This window comes from Durio zibethinus, chromosome 6 (assembly GCF_047325235.1).
Source record: "Durio zibethinus cultivar Kanyao isolate XHJ-2024 chromosome 6, ASM4732523v1, whole genome shotgun sequence".
NCBI classification, from domain to species: domain Eukaryota; kingdom Viridiplantae; phylum Streptophyta; class Magnoliopsida; order Malvales; family Malvaceae; genus Durio; species Durio zibethinus.
In genome coordinates, this window is record NC_143167.1 from 9967929 (window position 1) to 9986609 (window position 18681).

The 18681-nt window shown below is 33.9% G+C and overlaps 1 protein-coding gene across 2 annotated transcripts; it reads left to right on the forward strand.

Moving 5' to 3' along the window:
- The first annotated feature begins 1470 nt into the window (after positions 1 to 1470).
- On the forward strand, positions 1471 to 18593 carry LOC111284748 (uncharacterized). Of its 2 annotated transcripts, XM_022873644.2 has the most exons (12): positions 1471 to 2589; positions 3674 to 3876; positions 3946 to 4143; positions 4912 to 4983; positions 14615 to 14710; positions 15259 to 15338; positions 15527 to 15602; positions 15882 to 16092; positions 16236 to 16432; positions 17216 to 17321; positions 17433 to 17516; positions 17656 to 18593. In XM_022873644.2, the coding sequence occupies exons 1-12, from the start codon at positions 2079 to 2081 to the stop codon at positions 18399 to 18401; spliced, it is 2580 nt and encodes an 859-aa protein (XP_022729379.2). In that variant the 5' UTR covers positions 1471 to 2078; the 3' UTR covers positions 18402 to 18593. The 2 variants fall into 2 exon arrangements, with proteins under 2 accessions (XP_022729379.2, XP_022729381.2); XM_022873646.2 differs by lacking the exons at positions 15259 to 15338; positions 15527 to 15602.
- Positions 18594 to 18681: the final 88 nt, after the last annotated feature.

An 18681-nucleotide genomic window follows, 5' to 3' on the forward strand; every position in this document is an offset into this window, starting at 1 on the left:
TTTACATCTTAAAAATATAGTCTTTGTTAGAGGCAATAATCGTTTATATTTGCTCAAATTTAATTTAATTTTTTTAGATAATACATATTATTATAAATTTTTAAAATTCAATCTGAATTCGAATTGATTTTACCTTTAAACCTATTCAATTTGAATCAAATTTTATTTGTTCGATTCAATTCGTCAGTTTTTTTAACTTATTTTTATATTATTTTAATATATTTTAATATATTTAGATATAAAATAATTATTTTATTTATAAAAATTTAAAATATATAAAATTAATAAAATATATAATTTAGTTTAGTTTAGATATTTTTGATTTTTGATATTAGATAAATTGAACCAAATATAGAAAAATCAATCTGAAAATGAACAATATGATTTTTGATTTTTTCTCATCTTTAGTCCTATTGAACAGTACAATTTTGAAAAAAAAATTTCTTAATATATTTTCACGATAGACTATTTTTTTTATCTAAAAAAGTAGTCCATGTGAAAATTATAAAATTTGGAAAATAATTATTTTCATAATAATTTCAAATTGTAGACTTTTGAAAATGATTATTTTCATAATATATTTGAAATTATAGAATTTTAAAAAAATTATTTTCATAATATATTTCATAATAAACTACATTTTTATCTTAAAAATTTAGTATTTGTTAAAAATATAATAAAAATTTTCTTTTCGTGAATCAAATGCCTCTAAAAATATATACTTAATGCATGATTCATATATAAATTTTTATAAATTGTCAGTTTATCATATAATATTAGTCAATATAAATTTTTATAAACATGTAAAATAAATACATAAAATTTATTTTTTAAAAAATTTTTATTAATGAGATGATGTTATATGATTTATTTGATTGACAATATATAAAATGTATAAACACACATAACAATATATTATTTATAAATTTTTTATTACAATTTTACAATTAATCAATCATAACAAAAAAGTTACATGTAAGTCCATCATTTAAAAATATGTGTTTCTCAAAATTTTTATTTACCCTATAAAATTTTATATTCTATTTAATTAATTAATTATATTATATTATAATAATTATAAAAATAGCTCTTCCGCGCCTCACATGCACCAAACTCGAACCTTAAAAAGCTGATTGTCTCATAAAAAAAATAAAAAACTTAACTTTTAATTTCATATGTTCAAAAATCCTTGTAACATCATTAAAAAAAAAAAAAATTAAAGATGTAAAACAAATAATTTCCAAACACTTGTGAGAAAATGTAAAAAGTACAAAAAAAAAAGATAAAATAAACAAATCCTGGCAGGAATGAATAACCGAAAACAGAAAAAATCCATTGATATTGGCACCACTTTTAAGCTAAGGAAGTTGAAATAAATGGAAGACTCCATTTTAGATAACAATTCCTCTACACTTTGCTTTTGAATTTCTCTTTCACTGTAAATATAAGCACTCTCTGTCTCATCAACACATCCAATTCCAAACCAAACCCCTTGGAAAATGACTTAGAATCCGTGATTCTTCTCTGTCTCTTCCCCTAGTAAACATTTTTGTTTTTCAAGCATATATCAACCTTTTTTTTTTTAATTTACTTTGCTTGGAAAAATGGTCTCTTACCTTTCACGAGATGGGTTTTTGAGCGTTGTTTCAAATGCTTGGACTGTTGCTCTGTTTGGTTTTGTGTATAAATAAAGGGAATGGGGAGTCACATGTTGCTCTATGCTTTAAACTATTGCTAGTATAGTTCTTTTCTTCAATCCTTTTTGCTTGAAGTTCGTGTCTTTGTTGCCTTTTTGGACACTGGCTCCTGTCTGAATTCTTTTTAGCTTTCTGGTTCTTTGTTAACAAAGTTAGAATCTTTTTTTATTCTCATGTTTTTTTAATGAATATTGCTTTGTGGGGAATATCCCATTTAATAAGTTTGTCCTTTCTTGCGTTTGGATAATGATAATTGGTTTTCCATAAATTTTGAGAATGTCTTTGATTTCCGTCTGAGTTTTGCTATCATCTTTCCTTGAATTCTACACAAAGATTTGTATTTTTTTTTCTTTTTTTTTCGAACTTTCAACTGTAAGAAAAATGAAGGGTTTTGTTCTGTTTCAAGTGTTTGCTATTTTCTTACTGTATGGGAGTGTTGTAAGTAAGGAGTGTACGAACATTCCGACTCAGCTTTCTTCGCATAGTGTTCGCTATGAACTGTTGAAATCACAAAATGAAACCTGGAAACAAGAGATGTTTGCTCATTACCACTTGATCCCAACTGATGACTCCGCTTGGTCTAATTTGTTACCAAGGAAAATGTTAAGTGAAGAAGATGAATTGAGTTGGTCAATGATGTATAAGAAAATGAAGAATCCCGATAGTTTCAAGTTGGCAGGAGATTTTTTGAGGGAGGTTTCACTGCATGATGTTAGGTTGGATTCGAATTCCATTCAAGGGCGAGCGCAGCAGACGAACTTGGAGTATTTATTGATGCTTGATGTGGATAATTTGGTTTGGAGTTTTAGGAAAACTGCAGGTTTGCCAACGCCGGGGAAGCCATATGGAGGGTGGGAAGGCCCTGATATTGAACTCCGGGGTCATTTTGTCGGTAATCATGGCTTTAGTTCGATTTCTTTGCTGTAAAAATTTTTAATTATACTGCCTTCCTGTTTGTCAATGCAAATTATTATTAGATTAATGTTATTCTGATGCTGAAGGATTAATTCAATCATCTTTTGAAGGGCTCCTTTATAATAATTAAAAAGTATAATGAATGAATGGCACACTAAGCATACCCTTCTTCCTTTTGTTCTTTAAGTTTACTCTTTTTCTTGTTTCATCCAGTAACTTTTGCAGTTATGATTTTGATAGTAAACTTGGGGGATGGGGGATTTGAATTTGGGACTCCTTTTTGGAGGTAAGGTTTTGGCTGGTTAGAAAATTTCTCTTGTGTTTTCTTTTTCTTTTCTCTTGTTTAAAAGAATACCTCAATCTTGGCTGAAAAGAATTAACTCCGATCTAATACAGAAACATGACTTACGCCCTTTTTCTAGCCTTTGAGCTTGCTCAATAAAAAACTTTCTACTCTATTCATAACTTTCACTATTTGTTGCAGCCAAAAAAATTCATGGTAATAAAGTTTGATGTGTTAGTTTCAGATTTTATTTAATAATCTGATATGTACTCCCTTCATATCTTTCACCAGTTTGCCTCCTCACTAAATCATTTAAGTACAAACCTCCTTTCACCACCAACAAGTTGGGACCTTAAAAGCTAATTTTGGTTGTTATGTAATCATTTATAAGTCCTTTAGAGATTAAATCTTAAATTGGCATAAAAATAATAGGTTTGGTATATGAAGCCTTGCTTAGTTGGTCAAGTAAAGACTTTTCGGACTGTATTTGCTATGGCATTATGAGAGGACTTCACTTTGTAATATTTTACATTTTAGTTCTGTCTGAAGTTAGATTTCTTCCATTTTGTAGCTGTTGAGGATAGATTCTATTCAAGTTCCCTGCTTTGTTATTTGGAAAAAAGTATTGATTTTCCTGCTACCTTGCTTTCATTTTATACATACGTGTTAATGAAGTTTTGAAGCAAGTGAACAGCTCAACTTTTATTGTAGTTTTTGAAATTTTAGTTCACATTGATTGTACATTTATAAAGGTTAAATTTCCTTTTGAATCTTGAAGGGCATTACATGAGTGCAACAGCTCAGATGTGGGCTAGCACTCACAATGACACTCTCAAAGGAAAGATGTCGGCAGTTGTGTCAGCCCTATCAGCCTGTCAGAAGAAAATGGGCACAGGATATCTTTCTGCATTTCCATCTGAATTTTTTGATCGCTTTGAAGCAATAAAGCCTGTCTGGGCTCCATACTACACCATTCACAAGGTTGATTCAGTTACTTTGGTTTGGTTTTAAGGAGATGTAAAATAACTTCTAACTTGGTCTATTTCACAGATCTTGGCAGGTCTCTTGGATCAATATACATTTGCGAATAATGCTCAAGCTTTAGATATGACAATATGGATGGTTGAATACTTTTATAATCGTGTTCAGAATGTTATAACAAAGCACAGTGTGGAGAGACATTGGCTGTCACTTAATGAAGAAACCGGTGGTATGAATGATGTCCTCTACAGGTTGTTTACCATAACGGTGAGTAAATTTTTTCATATAATTCCTTTAGCTTCTACTTGAATTCATTACTTCATCAACACAATTTAAATTATCCATCGGCTCGGTTGATTTTAGTGCTTTCTGGCATAGGCAGATATGTAAGACATTTGGAACTTTCATTGAGTACACTATTCAGGAGATTTGAGTTTACTTGTGCCTATCAATTTCATGCTTTCTAGTTATGTTCACTTGCACATTTTCAGACATTCCGTTTGACAGTCACACAAAAGAATGTACTAGTTTCTTCCTGCAGCAGTTGCAAATAATATTGGAAAGGTTATCAGACTTGCAATGCTTGATGAAAAGCAAGCCTTTGAATGTTCATGGCATGACGTAGCCAGTATCTTGGTCAGCTGTTTTTGTGTCTATCAAACTAATCCAAGCATATGATCCAATAATCAATTACGAAGAAAATATATAACTTTGAAAGAAGTAGCACCATTATGGCATCAAATTTGCCTAATATACAGATGTGTGATTCAGTCCAACCAGTTGTAAAGATTGGGAACTTGGTTCAAACTTATATAGTGTCTAATGCTTACAGAATCTACTAATGCCATCAAAATTTATTCACAATGAGAAAAAAAGGCCGAGTGTTGATTTTTCTAAGCTGTAAATTTTGTTATCTAGCATTTGGACTTGTAAGGCTGGCAGCATTCTTACTGCTGTCTCTCTCATTGTAGTTGCAGAGTTCTTAGATTAAGTTATGAATTTTATTTGATGAGTTTTTCATGTTACTTTGTGCAGGGAGATCCAAAGCATTTGCTGTTGGCTCACCTTTTTGACAAACCCTGTTTTCTAGGATTGCTTGCAGTTCAGGTAACTTTCAAGATTTCTTTTGTTGAAAACCTCCTGATATTTACATAAGTCTGCTGGTTTTGTTTGTGTAAACAGAATAGAACAGAACAGAGGAGAAAGAGAAGATAACTTCTTATTGATTAACATGAGAATTACAAGGATTTAAATAGATTAAAATTTAAACTTCATATCTACCTAACAACCTAATCACTTAAAAATCCAAATCTGTTAATATTTAACAATTTAGATTTTATAACAAGATCTTGATATTTCTATACTCTTCCTCAAGTTGGTGCATAGATGTTAATCATGCCCAAGTTATTGACTAGTGCTTCAAAATGAGGTCTAGACAAACTCTTGGTTAGAATGTCTGCTGTTTGTTGCTCTGAGGTGACAAATGGCATACAAATTACTCCACTTTCTAACTTCTTCTTAATGAAATGCCTATCAATCTCAACATGTTTCGGACAATCATGCTGAACTAGATTATTAGCTATGCTGATTGCTGCTTTATCATCACGAAACAATTTCATAGGAGGTTCTGATTCTAGCTTCAATTCTTCAAGAACTCTCTTCAACCGCATCATCTCACATACTCCATTAGCCATAGCTCGAAATTCTGCCTCTGCATTACTTCGTGCAACAACATTCTGCTTCTTGCTCCTCCAAGTGACAAGATTACCCTAAAGAAATGCACAATAACCAGAAGTTGACCTTCTGTCAGTGATTGAGCCTGCCCAATCTGCATCTGTGAAAACTTCGACACTTCTCAAATGGCTTTTCTTGAACAATAATCCTTTCCCTGCTGTATTCTTAAGATATCTCAAAATCCCGTATACTGCCTCAAGATGTTCTTCATATGGTGAGTGCATAAACTGGCTTACGACACTAACTGCAAATGCAATATCCGGCCTTGTGTGGGAAAGATAGATTAGTTTTCCTATAAGGTGTTGGTACCTTTCTTTTTCAATTGGCACTCCTTGGGTCTTTCTTCCAAGCTTTTGGTTTAGGTCAATTGGTGTATCACTTGGCCTTCAACCATTCATTCTAGTCTCCTTTAGCAAGTCTAAGATGTACTTCCTTTATGATACAACAATTCCCTTTTTTATCTAGCAACTTCCTTTCCCAGAAAATACCATAGTGGCCCCAAATCTTTGATCTCAAATTCTGCTACTAGGCATCTCTTCAATCTAGCTATCTCAGCATCATCACTTCCTGTAAGGATTATGTCATCGACATAGATAATCAAAATTGCAATCTTCCCATCATTAGTATGCTTCATGAATATAGTATGATCTGTTTGTCCTTGACAATAGCTTTGATTCTTGACTGACCTTGTAAATCGCTCGAACCATGCCTTTGGAGACTATATTAAACCATATAAGGACTTCTTTAACTTGCATCCTTTAGACCCAAAACTGTCTTCAAATCTTGGTGGAGCATCATGAAGACTCGTCTTCTAAGTTACCATTGAGAAACGCATTCTTAACATCTAATTGATGTAATGACCTTTCCAAGTTTATAGCCACGAACGAAAGCACACGCATTGTATTTAATTTTGCGACTGGAGCAAATGTTTCTTGGTAGTCTATCGCATATGTTTGTGTAAAACCTTTAGCTACCATCATTGCCTTGTAATGCTTCAAAGTCCCGTCTGATTTGAATTTCATAGTGAACACCCAGTTACATCCCACAGGCATTTTCCCTTCCGGCAAGCTAACCTTTTCCCATGTGTCATTCTTTTCCAGAGCTTTCATCTCTTCAAGGACAGCCTCCCTCCATTCAGGAACAATTAAAGCCTCCTATATATTCTTAAGAACATCCACACTAGACAACTGTGAGGTAAAAGCACCGAAGGAGGGTGATAGATTTTTATATGACACATACTTGGCAATTGGATGTTTAGTACATGTTCTAACACTTGTCCTAAGAGCAATTGGAATATCTGTAGAATTAAGAATGTCAATTTTTGAAGGATCAAATTCATAAGAGGTACCTAGACTTGAAAAAACTATGTTTTTTGGATCTGGCCTTGTGGAAATCTAATTTTCATTATTACTTTATTAGTTCACTTTATCTATTTTAGTTAAGTTCCTTATTTTTAGAATAAGGAGTGATTTGGGTAATTACACCAAATGCATTAGATATTTACCTATTATGTGTAGAGAGTAAATTTCTCCTTTAATTAACTGTTTTAATGCATGAAAATCTTGGGTTTTAAGGCTAAGAATATTAAGTTTTTAGCCTATATATTTCCATGCAATTCTAGTATTGTAATAAGAAAAATATAGAAGAATAAAATAGTTTTATTCTAGAGATTTCTTCATGGTATCAGAGCACGATTTGAACCTTCGAAAATTTTCTCTCGGAGTCCAACATGGCTAACGTAAGGGAGAGCCTGACATCAGAGGTTGCCTTTAACCATAGAGTTAGCATTATTGGAATAGGTTCTTTAGCACAAAAAGGTAATTTCCTAAGTGCCTTGAGTGTAAAACTAGAGAAATCAAATTCATGGATTGTAAATTCAAGAGTTTTTGACTGTATGACTGGGGATGCATTTGTATTCAGTAAATACAACCCATGTGATGAAAACTTCACAGTTCAAATTGCTGATGAGTCACTTTCAAAAGTGATCGGTACGGGTTCCATTATTATTTCTAAAGAGATAACACTTGATTCTGTTGTATTTGTCCCAAATCTAAGTTGCAATCTACTGTCTATAAGCAAACTTGCAAGAGACCTTAAGTGTGTTATTAAATTTCTTTCAAATATGTGTGAATTTTAGGATTTGGACTCGTGGAAGATGATTGGTAATGCTAAGATGTGTGCAGGACTCTATATCCTAAGAACTAATGATTTTGAAAGACAATATCAAAAGACTTCTTGTATGGCTTCATCCTCCAGTAATAATAAAGATAGTACTATCATGTTGTGGCACTATTGGTTAGGTCATCCAAACTTTTTGTACCTCTAAAGGTTGTTTCCCTCATTATTCAATAAAAATCCTAACAACTTTCAGTGTGAAGTCTGTCAACTATCCAAACCTACTTGTACCATATATCCTAATCAGCTTTACAAATTATCCTATCCTTTTTCAATGATACACAGTAACATTTGGGGTTCCTCTAGAGTAAATAACAATACTGGTTCTAGATAGTTTGTCACATTTATTGATGATCACACCAGGGTTAGGTATTCCATATGAAGGAAAATTTAAAAGTGGGCCAACTATTCCAAAACTTCAACAATATGATCCAAACTTAATTCAAAACCAAGATCCAAGTGTTGAGAATTGACAATGGGAGAGAATACTACAATTCAATGATTGGATCATATCTAATGAAGCATGGTATAATTCATTAAAGCTTATATGTTGATACTCCTCAGTAGAATGGCGTTGCTGAAAGAAAGAATGGACATTTTTTGGAAGTTGCAAGATCCCTTATGATGGTTGCCCATGTACATAAGCATTTTTAGGGTGAAGCTGTTTTTATAGCTACATATCTTATAAATAGAATGCCTTCTTAAGTCTTGAAATTTTAAAGCTCTTGCCAATCCCTTCTCGGTTCCTATCCTCACCTTTGAATCATCTTGTTTATTCCTATTAAAGTGTTTCGATGCATTGCATTTGTTACCAGCCAACAAAACCAAAGCAAATTAAATTCCAAATCCATCAAATGCATATTTCTTGGATACTCCCCGAATAAAAACGGATACAAGTGTTACTTACCAATAACAAAGAAATTCTACCATTCCATGAATGTTACCTTTTTTGAAAATCAACCTTACTTTTCCAAAACTACCATTCAGGGGAAGAATCCAATCACATGGGAGTATCAGTTTGCCAAACCACCAAACACTTCTCTAACTCCTTTTCAAGTCCAAAACATCCAATCAGATCCTCAAAGCCTGAAATCCACACAAGGGAAAACAAACAAAGAATTTATTGTCTAACATTAAACTCAGAAGGATTTAAGAGAATGGACACCTTCAAAGCAAAGCCAAGAATCTGAATTGATGCTAGAGATACTTGAAACCAACACAAGTAACACTCTTATTGAATTTGATTCAGTTGAATCTTTTGATGATCTTGATCAATCAATTGCTCTAAGGAAAAGTGTGAGACATGTACTCAACACTCAATCTGTAATATGGTTTCTTATGAAGGTTTATCACCTAGTTATCAGGCTTTTGTTACCACACTAAACAATATGCAGGTTTCCAATAATATTCATGAAGCACTCATGCAACCAAAATGAAAGATGGCTGTTTTGGAAAAAATCAGGACCTCAGAACAGAACAAAACATGAGAGATTTCAGAATTACCTAAAGGAAAACTCCAATTGGGTGCAAATGGATTTTTACTGTCAAGCACAATGCAGATGGAAGTATTAATAGATTCAAAGCTTGCCTTATTGCAAAAGGATACTCAATCTTATGGTGTTGACTATGAGAAGACATCTACTCCGGTTGCTAAACTTAATTCAATCTGATTGTTATTATAATTGGCAGCAAATATAGATTGGCCACTCCACTAACTAGATGTCAAAAATGCATGTCTTAATGGCGACCTAGAAGAAGAAGTTTACATGGAAATCCCTTAAGGATTCAAAAACCAGGACAATTATGGCAAAGTATGTAAACTTTAAAAATCTTTATATGGTCTCAAACAATTCCAATGTGCATGGTTTGATAGACTAATGAAAGTGGTAAAGAAGTATGGTTTTTCACAATGCTAGACTGATCACACTATATTTGTCAAATATTCTGTTGAAGGGAAAATAACCATTCTTATTGTCTATGTGGATGACATTATTCTTACTGGAGATTATGTGAAAGAAATTAGCAACCTAAAGAACCTCCTAGCCAAAGAATTTGAAATTAAAGATTTGGGACACCTCAAATATTTTTTTGGCATGGAGGTAGCTTGCTCAAGGAATAACATCTCTATTTCATAGCACAAGTATGTCCTAGATTTACTAAAGGAAATTGGAATGCTAGGATGCAAACCTATTGACACCCCTATGGACACAATGAATAAGGTAGGAATGGAAGAAAGAAGTCCACCAATAGGTAAAGGCAGATATCAAAGACTTGTTGGGAAACTTATCTACCTCTCTCATACAAGACCAGATATCGGTTTTTCGGTTAGCATGGTAAGTAGATTCATGAACAACCCAACCGAAGAACACTTGAGGGTTGTGTATCGAATTTTACAGTACCTAAAAAAGAGTCTTGACAAATGGCTACTTTTTAAGAAGACATCACTCTGAAATATTGAAATTTACACTGATGCTGATTGAGTTAGATCTATTACTGACCAGAGATCGATTACTGGTTATTGTACTTATGTGTGGGAAAATTTGGTTACTTGGCGAAGCAAGAAGCAATATGTGGTGGCTAAAAGTAGCACGGAAGTTGAGTTTAGAGCTGTCTCATGGCATATGCGAGGGAATTTGGCTAACAAGGTTGCTAGGGGAGTTAAAGGTCTCTACAGAAGAATCCATGAGGATATTTTGCAACATCAAAACTGTCATAAGTATAACAAAGAATCCTGTTCATCATGATGGGACTAAACATGTAGAGATTGATCGTCACTTCGTCAAAGAGAAGATAGAGGAAGGAATTGTTAGATTAGTTTATACTCCCACATGCCTCCAAACTATAGACATACTCATTAAAGCTCTTTCTCGAAACAACTTTGAGAGTTTGAAGTCCAAGCTGGGCATGAGTGACATCTATCACCTAGCTTGAGGAGGAGTGTGAAAATCTAATCTTCATTATTACTTGATTAGTTGATTTTATCTATTTTAGTTAAGTCTTATTTTTAGAATAAGGAGTGATTTGGGTAATTACACCAAATTCATTAGATATTTTCCTATTATGTGTAAAGAGTAAATTTCTCCTTTGATTAGTTATTTTAACGCATGAAAATCTTGGGTTTTAAGGCTGAGAATATTTAGCCTTTAGTGTGTATATTTCCATGCAATTCTAGTATTGTAATAAGCAAAATATAGAAGAATAAAATAATTTTATTCTAGAGATTTCTTCAGGCCTTGTATCAGATTTTTGGCTTTGTAAGGTTGTGATGTCATCATTTTTTTGAATCTGATTTTTCCTTGAGTAGACAATAAGCTTAGAACCTTTTTCTTTATTTCTTGAGTTATTCTCTGTTCTAGTTCTATTTCATTTATAGGCAGTGAAGTAGGGTGCTCCACTTCCAAATTTGAAACTCCAAAATCCAAACTCATTAAAGTATTTGGTTGTAGTACAAAATCTTTGTTTTTACCTTCAACTTCAAACAACGAGTCTTCACAACTATAGTTATTCTTCCCTTGAAGAGGAGTGTCAAAAAAACTGAGATTCAAAAAAAGTGACGTCCATAGTTATAAAAAAACTTTTTTGTTTGAGGATGAAAATAGTGATACCTTTTTTATGTTGAAGAGTACCCAAGAAAAACACATTTTGTAGCTCGTGGGTTCAATTTACTGCGGTTATGGTCATGTACATGCATGAAAGCAACACATCCAAACACTTTAAGAGATAAATCAAATACTAAATGTGACATTGGAAAACACTTTTTAAACATATTTAAGGGTGTTTGAAAGTTCAATACTCTTGATGGCATTCTGTTAATCAAGTAGCACTAAGAATAGCTTCTCCCCATAAGTATTTAGGTACTTTAGTTGTAAACATTAGAGACCTAGCTACTTCCAAAAGATGTTTATTCTTCTTTCTGCTACTCTATTTTGTTGTGCAATGTCAATACAAGAGCTTTGATGAATAATCCCCTTTTCCAAAAAATATGTTCCAAAAATCTGATTAAAGTATTCTTTCCCGTTATCACTTTGAAACACTTAAATTTTTTCTTGAAATTGTGTTTCAACCATATTATAAAAATTTTTGAAAACATGTTCAACATCTGGTTTTTCTTTAAGTAGATAAACCTAACAAATCCTTGTATGATTATCAATTAATGTTAGAAACCATCTTTTCTTAGAAATTGTTGGTGTTCTGCAAGGACCCCACACATCACTATGAATAAGAGCAATTGTGTTAGAGGACTTATAAGGCTGAATAGGAAATGATGCACGATGATGCTTAGCAATTTGACAAATATCACATTGAAAAAAAGATGGATTTTTATTCTTAAATAAATCTGGAAACTAGGACTTCAAATAGTGAAAGTTAGGATGGCTTAACCTAAGATGCCACAACATTACTTCATTGTTACTAGAGATAGGGATTGGCCCAAGACGAGTCGTTTGAGGTTGTTCACACATGGTACTTTCATTTTCAAAATAATAGAATCCACCACTTTCTTTAGCATTGCCAATTACCGTCCCCGAGTCCAATTCTTGAAATTCACAGTGAGTTGAGAAGAATTTAGTACAACATTTTAAATCACGAGTTAATTTGCTGATAGATAGCAAAGTACAAGTGAGGTTTGGAACATGGAAGACATTATGAAGAATAAGAGATTTTGAAATGGCTATTGATTCTTTTCCAGCAATTGCTGAAGGGGAACCATCAGCAATTTTAATTTTTTGATTTCCTGCACATGGGCTATAAGAAGAAAACAATTTAAAACAACCTGTCATATGGTTTGTTGCACCAAAATCAATGATCCATGGACAACTAGTAATCAAGGACACATTAAAAGCAACAGCTTGAAGATGGTTACCTTTTTTAGCTAAAGAACAAGAGGAAGACACATTGTTTGAGACTTGTGTGGATTGAAATAGTTTATACAGTTGGTCTTACTGTTCCTTACTGAAAGGAGATGTCTCTGAGGCTCTTGCTTGCTCCTTGACACCTATTTGAAATGCTCATGATTCACGGTTGGACGATCTTGGCTTCCAATTCTATGGTTTCCCATGTAATTCCCAACATGTATCTCTTGTGTGTCATGGCTTGTGGTAATGATCACACCACACTTTCTCGCTTCGTTTATTTTGCCATGTCTGTCTAGATTGATTATAAGACTGGGTCTTAGTGGCGAGAGCAGAAGCTTCAACAGCAGGTTGGTTATTCTCTCCCAACATCACCTTTCGTCGGCCTTCTTCTCTTTTTATTTCAGCAAACACTTCACAAAGAGTTGGCAGTAGTTTCCTGCCAAGAATTTGGCCTCTAACCTTATCTAGGTTCTTGTTCAGCCTTGCCAAAAAAATGTATACTCTGTCATTTTCCATCATCTTCATGTATCTTACACTATCATTTGCACACTCCCAATCTTCTTCATAATACAAGTCCAGCTCTTGCCACAATGCTTTCATCTCATTGTAATATTCTGTCACTTCTCGATCACCTTGTTTAGAATGCCACAATTTAGTCTTCAATTCGACGATTTGAGATGAGTTTTCCAAATCAAAGTATGTCTTTCGAACTGCTTCCCATCCTTCTCTTGCAATTGGGAAAAACAAATAGGTTTTTCTGATTGCTGTCTCCATGAAATTTACAAGCCATGCAATCACCAAAGAATTCTCAGATCTCCATCTCTTCAATGTTGGGTCATTGCTAGCTGGTTTTTTTGCCTCACTTGTCAAGTGGCCGAGCTTTACCTAGCCTTCAATCATGAGCTTCATTAATTGCACCCATTCTAGATAATTTTTACTGTTTAGTTTGTCAACGGTCAATTGAACAGATGGATTTTCAAATGCATTAATATTTACAGTAGAAACACCTCCACTAACAGCACCTGCGGATGTTGTGCCCTTTTCTCTGGTCATGACTGTTTTGACCATCATGGTTTTAAGTGAAATGCCTATACTCTGATACCACGTAAACAGAATAGAACATAATAGAGGAGAAAGAGAAGATAACTTTTCGTTGATTAATATGAGAATTACAAGTATTTAAATAGACTAAAATTTAAATTATAAAATTTAAACTTCATAAAATTTAAACTTAAAAATCTAAATCTGTTAATATTTAACAGTTTATATTTTATAACAAGATCCTAATATTTCTAGAGTATGTATCCTACTGAGTGATAAATATTAGCCCAAAACTAATTGACAGTGCGCTGTTACTTGTATCTAAACCTTTCAGAAGTCAGGTAACTTTCAAGATTTCTTTTGTTGAAATCCTCTTGATACATCAGTCTGCTGGTTTTGTATGTATCCTACTGAGTGATAAATATTAGCCCAAACTAATTAGTGCTGTTATTCGTATCTAAACCGTTCAGAACTAATCAATCTTGTTGAGCTTCAGTTTTTGAAGTGTTGGGTGAAATTTTCTGCACTTTGATCAAAATACATCTTGATGTGATCAATGAAAAAATAAAAAAAGGATGTCTGGAAATTTGAGATGAAAATTTGCACCAATAAAAAAATTGCTCTGAAGTCGAGTGCGGAAAGTTCTTCCAGGTGGAACATATTAAATTCTTACATTGCTGAAGAAATATGTTCCGGATGACCTAGACTTTGAATAATGAATTTATGAGAGCTTTTCTGGACATAAAAAATATACAGATTATGAATCCTTGGGTATGGCAGAGCTACAGGAGAGGTTAGTGGTTTCTGGTTTATCAAAGAAGTAGGCTTTTGTGTTATGAAGAAGGCAGAAAGAAGTTAATGGGACAAATAATTATCTTTATACTGTACTATTAATTCCTGGTTTGTTGACAAAATTTTCTTTATTTTGCTTGTAGGCTGATGATATATCAGGCTTCCATGCCAATACACACATTCCTGTTGTTATTGGATCTCAAATGCGGTATGAAGTGACTGGTGATCCACTTTACAAGGTAAATTGCTTGATATGCATTTATTCCATTTGAAGTAAAGTCTCCATTTGTATCCCTGCTCTATGAAGATATTCAACCTGAATTCAATTGGAGATAATTGAGTGACCCAACTTGAATATAAATCTCAAACTTATTCCAATGGAATATTTTCGACAAATGGATCTATCATATGGGCTACGAAAAGAAGGGAGTGACAGAAAACAAACACTGAACAGTAATAGGCAGCAAAAAAAAAAAAAACGTGATTTCAGTACTGTGTTAACACATCCAATGTAGAATAAATTCCTCAAATATAGCTAATGTGGGATATACCACCATTTCTGTCCATTATTTTGCTGATTTCTGACGGCTGCTGGATACGTAATTTTATTATTGTGTTAGGAGAGGCTTGTGTAATTATTATTGGGATTTCCTTTTCCATGGTTTAAGGTTCTTGATTAAATGGTGCTACCTTGTTTTTCCTCTAATGATTTAAACTGTACTGAAGGGTAGTTATAAATACTTTCACAAACAGTTTAATTTCTTTATTTTTAATTTTGTGATGCCAGACAATGGCAACATTCTTTATGGACATTGTGAATTCTTCTCATAGCTATGCAACAGGAGGAACCTCAGTCAGCGAGTTTTGGTATTCACTTTGTCATTTTCAAAAATTAAGTTGCTGTTTTGTTCAAACAATCTTTTCCTCCTACTTAGCTTAAATGTGCTCTCCTGATGTGTGGTTTAGAACAATGGTTTGAAACCTATCTAATCACATTTGTTCCTTTCATTGCCGGCCCTATCCTGTTGTGGTTCATTGCATTTACCTATGAGAAGGTCAAATCCAAAACGATTGGCAGACACTTTGCAGACAGAGAATGAAGAATCCTGCACAACTCATAACATGCTGAAGGTATATCCATTGCTCTTTAATCCTTGGAGGTCATGCCGGCACCTAGTGATTTTAATCTAGGAAGTTCTTTGATGATTGGTAATTTTAAAACAATTTCTACAGCGGTACCCTTATGAGTTATGATCTGCCTTTTTCGCTCTTTTTCCCCTTCTGTTGGTATTTTTTAGAAAAAAAAATTCTGTTTATCTAATGAGAAGTGATTTTTATCTGTCAATTGTGTTGCATCTCTATTCCTTTTCTTCCCATCGGAAATGAGTCAAGATTTTGTGGCGGTTTTAGGTCTCTCGCCACCTATTTAAATGGACCAAAGAAGTTGCATATGCAGATTACTATGAGCGTGCACTCACAAATGGTGTACTAGGCATCCAAAGGGGAACTGATCCTGGAGTGATGATTTACATGCTACCACAAGGTCGTGGGGTCTCTAAGGCCGTAAGCCACCATAAGTGGGGAACACCATTTGACTCTTTTTGGTGCTGCTATGGTACAGGTTGGGGATCATTGCCCTTATTTAACTATCTCTTTCATGATGAATGAACTGCGATAAACTTTTCTCCATCCCTCATGGCTGTAGAAGTGATATCTCCAGTTGTTCCCATCATTTAATGGTTTTCCTTGTTGCTTCCTCTGCAGGAATTGAATCATTTTCCAAGTTAGGAGATTCTATATATTTTGAAGAGGAAGGAAGCATTCCTAGTCTTTACATCATCCAGTATGTATCAAGCACTCTCGATTGGAAATCTGGAAAAATTGTGCTCAACCAGAAAGTTGATCCTGTTGTTTCGTGGGATCCTTACCTTCGTGTGACATTGACTTCCTCTTTGAAAGAGGTACGTGAAGCAACTAATTTATTTTATGGTTCAACCAGGGCTTCTTTTCATATTATGTATATATATATATATTCCCCAATGATACAAGAAACTTGCTAAATGCCATGATTAAACACAGCTTCTGTCTTCTAGTTTGACTTTATTGTTTATATTATTATCTTTGGTACATAATGATTAAAGCTACACGTGGTAGAGCAAAAGCTCAGCCCTCTAATCCTTCTATACAACTTGGAACAAAATAAAGGTAAAAAAAGAAAGAGAAGCACAGTAAGACTGCTAAATTCCTTTCTTCCTTTTCTCTTTTTTTTTTTTTATTCATATGTTTACCTTCTATGTTTGGGCTGAAGAAGTTTTCTGCTTGTTGTTTCTTTGAGTGCTATTACATGATTATCAAAATGAACAGAAGTAGTTTTTTTACGTTAGAGGCTAGGACTTTAAGTTTATAACACAATATCTAGTCATGATAATATCCTTTATAGAATTCAAATCACGGAACCAGATGATGGTTCTCTGCGCCAGTTCTTTCTGAGCGGCCTTGTGCCTTTTTACTCAATTAGAAGTCTGTTTAATACTCCCTTCCTCTTCTTTATTTCCACCCTTTATTTTATTAGTTGAAACCAAAAAAGAAAGAAAATTGCATCCAAGATCCTGTTTACCTTGTATTGTTCTCAACACATGCAAGTTCTCACTTTTTAGTTTCATCAAGTGTTTACCTAATATCATACTAAATTAGTTACATGGAAAGGAAACATAGAAACATCATTGAGAATCTGATTTGTGTAGGAAGCAGGGCAATCATCTACCTTGAATTTGAGGGTACCAATCTGGACGCAGTTGAAAGGTGCCAAGGCAACATCAAATGCTCAGAATCTAGACCTACCAACTCCAGGTGTGAAATATGATCATAATTTTCTGCTCTTCTTTTCCAAGAAGATTGTAAGTTTTCTAATATGCTGGTTCTTTTCATGTGCTCTCTATTATGAATTGCATTTGAATTCAGGTAGCTTCTTACCAGTAAAATGGAGTGCTGGGGATAAATTAACCCTTCTGTTGCCAATTAGTCTGAGAACAGAGCCAATTAAAGGTATCTTTATTGGATGATAAATTCCAATTCCCGCTACATGTACAAAGAAAAAAAGAAAGAAGTGTTGGTGTTTGTTTCTATAATCAACAAAATAATCATTAATGTACCACATAACTTTTTTCTTTAAATCAAATTGCAGATGATCGCCCTGAATACGCTTTTGTTCAGGCAATACTTTATGGTCCTTACCTGCTTAGTGGTTATAGCAGTGGTGACTGGGACATAAAAACTGGTTCAACAGGTTCAGTTGCAGACTGGATAGCTCCTGTTCCTGCTGCTTATAACAATCATCTTGTTACTCTTTCCCAAGAGTTTGGTGACTCAACTTTTGTGTTAACAAACTCAAACCAATCAATCAGAATGGAGAAGTTCCCTGAAGCTGGTACTGATGCTGCTGTTCATGCCACATTCAGGCTCATCTTTAATGACAGTTCAGAAAAAATTTCAACCATTCGTGAAGCCATTGGTAAAATTGTCATGCTTGAGCCATTTGACTTTCCAGGAATGCTTTTAGCACATCAAGGAAAAGAAAATAACCTTGCGGTGACTGATTCTCCTAATTACGAGGCAACTTCTAGTTTTCGTTTAGTTGCTGGATTGGATGGAATGGATGATAGCGTGTCCTTGGAATCGGTAAGCCAAAAAGGGTGCTATATATATAGTGGTATAAACTATAGTTCTAGTGTTAGCACGAAGCTCAGCTGCAATTCAGCATCATCCGAGGCTGGATTCAATCAGGCGATTAGCTTTGTAATGAACAATGGACTAAGTGAATACCATCCCATCAGCTTTGTTGCAACAGGGGCAAGGAGGAATTTCCTTATGGTACCATTGCAGAGCTTCAGAGATGAATCTTACACCATTTATTTCAACATTCAACCATAATGTATTCAGGTATAGGAAGGAACAGGACGTCAGTACTCCTATCAGACAATAAAATTCATCTTTTCATTGCCTCGGTGTTGGTGGCACTCGCCGCTTCAAGGTCCATCCTAACTCATGAAGTGCAAATGAGCTAGTGCTGATATTGATTTGATGCTTTGAACCTGAATTAATATATTAATTACTAAACCAAAATCCTATCTAGCGGGAATCAAGAAACAAGTAACACCCGGTACTGTTCATGCCATTGGATGCTGTTGAGATTGTATATATATATATATAT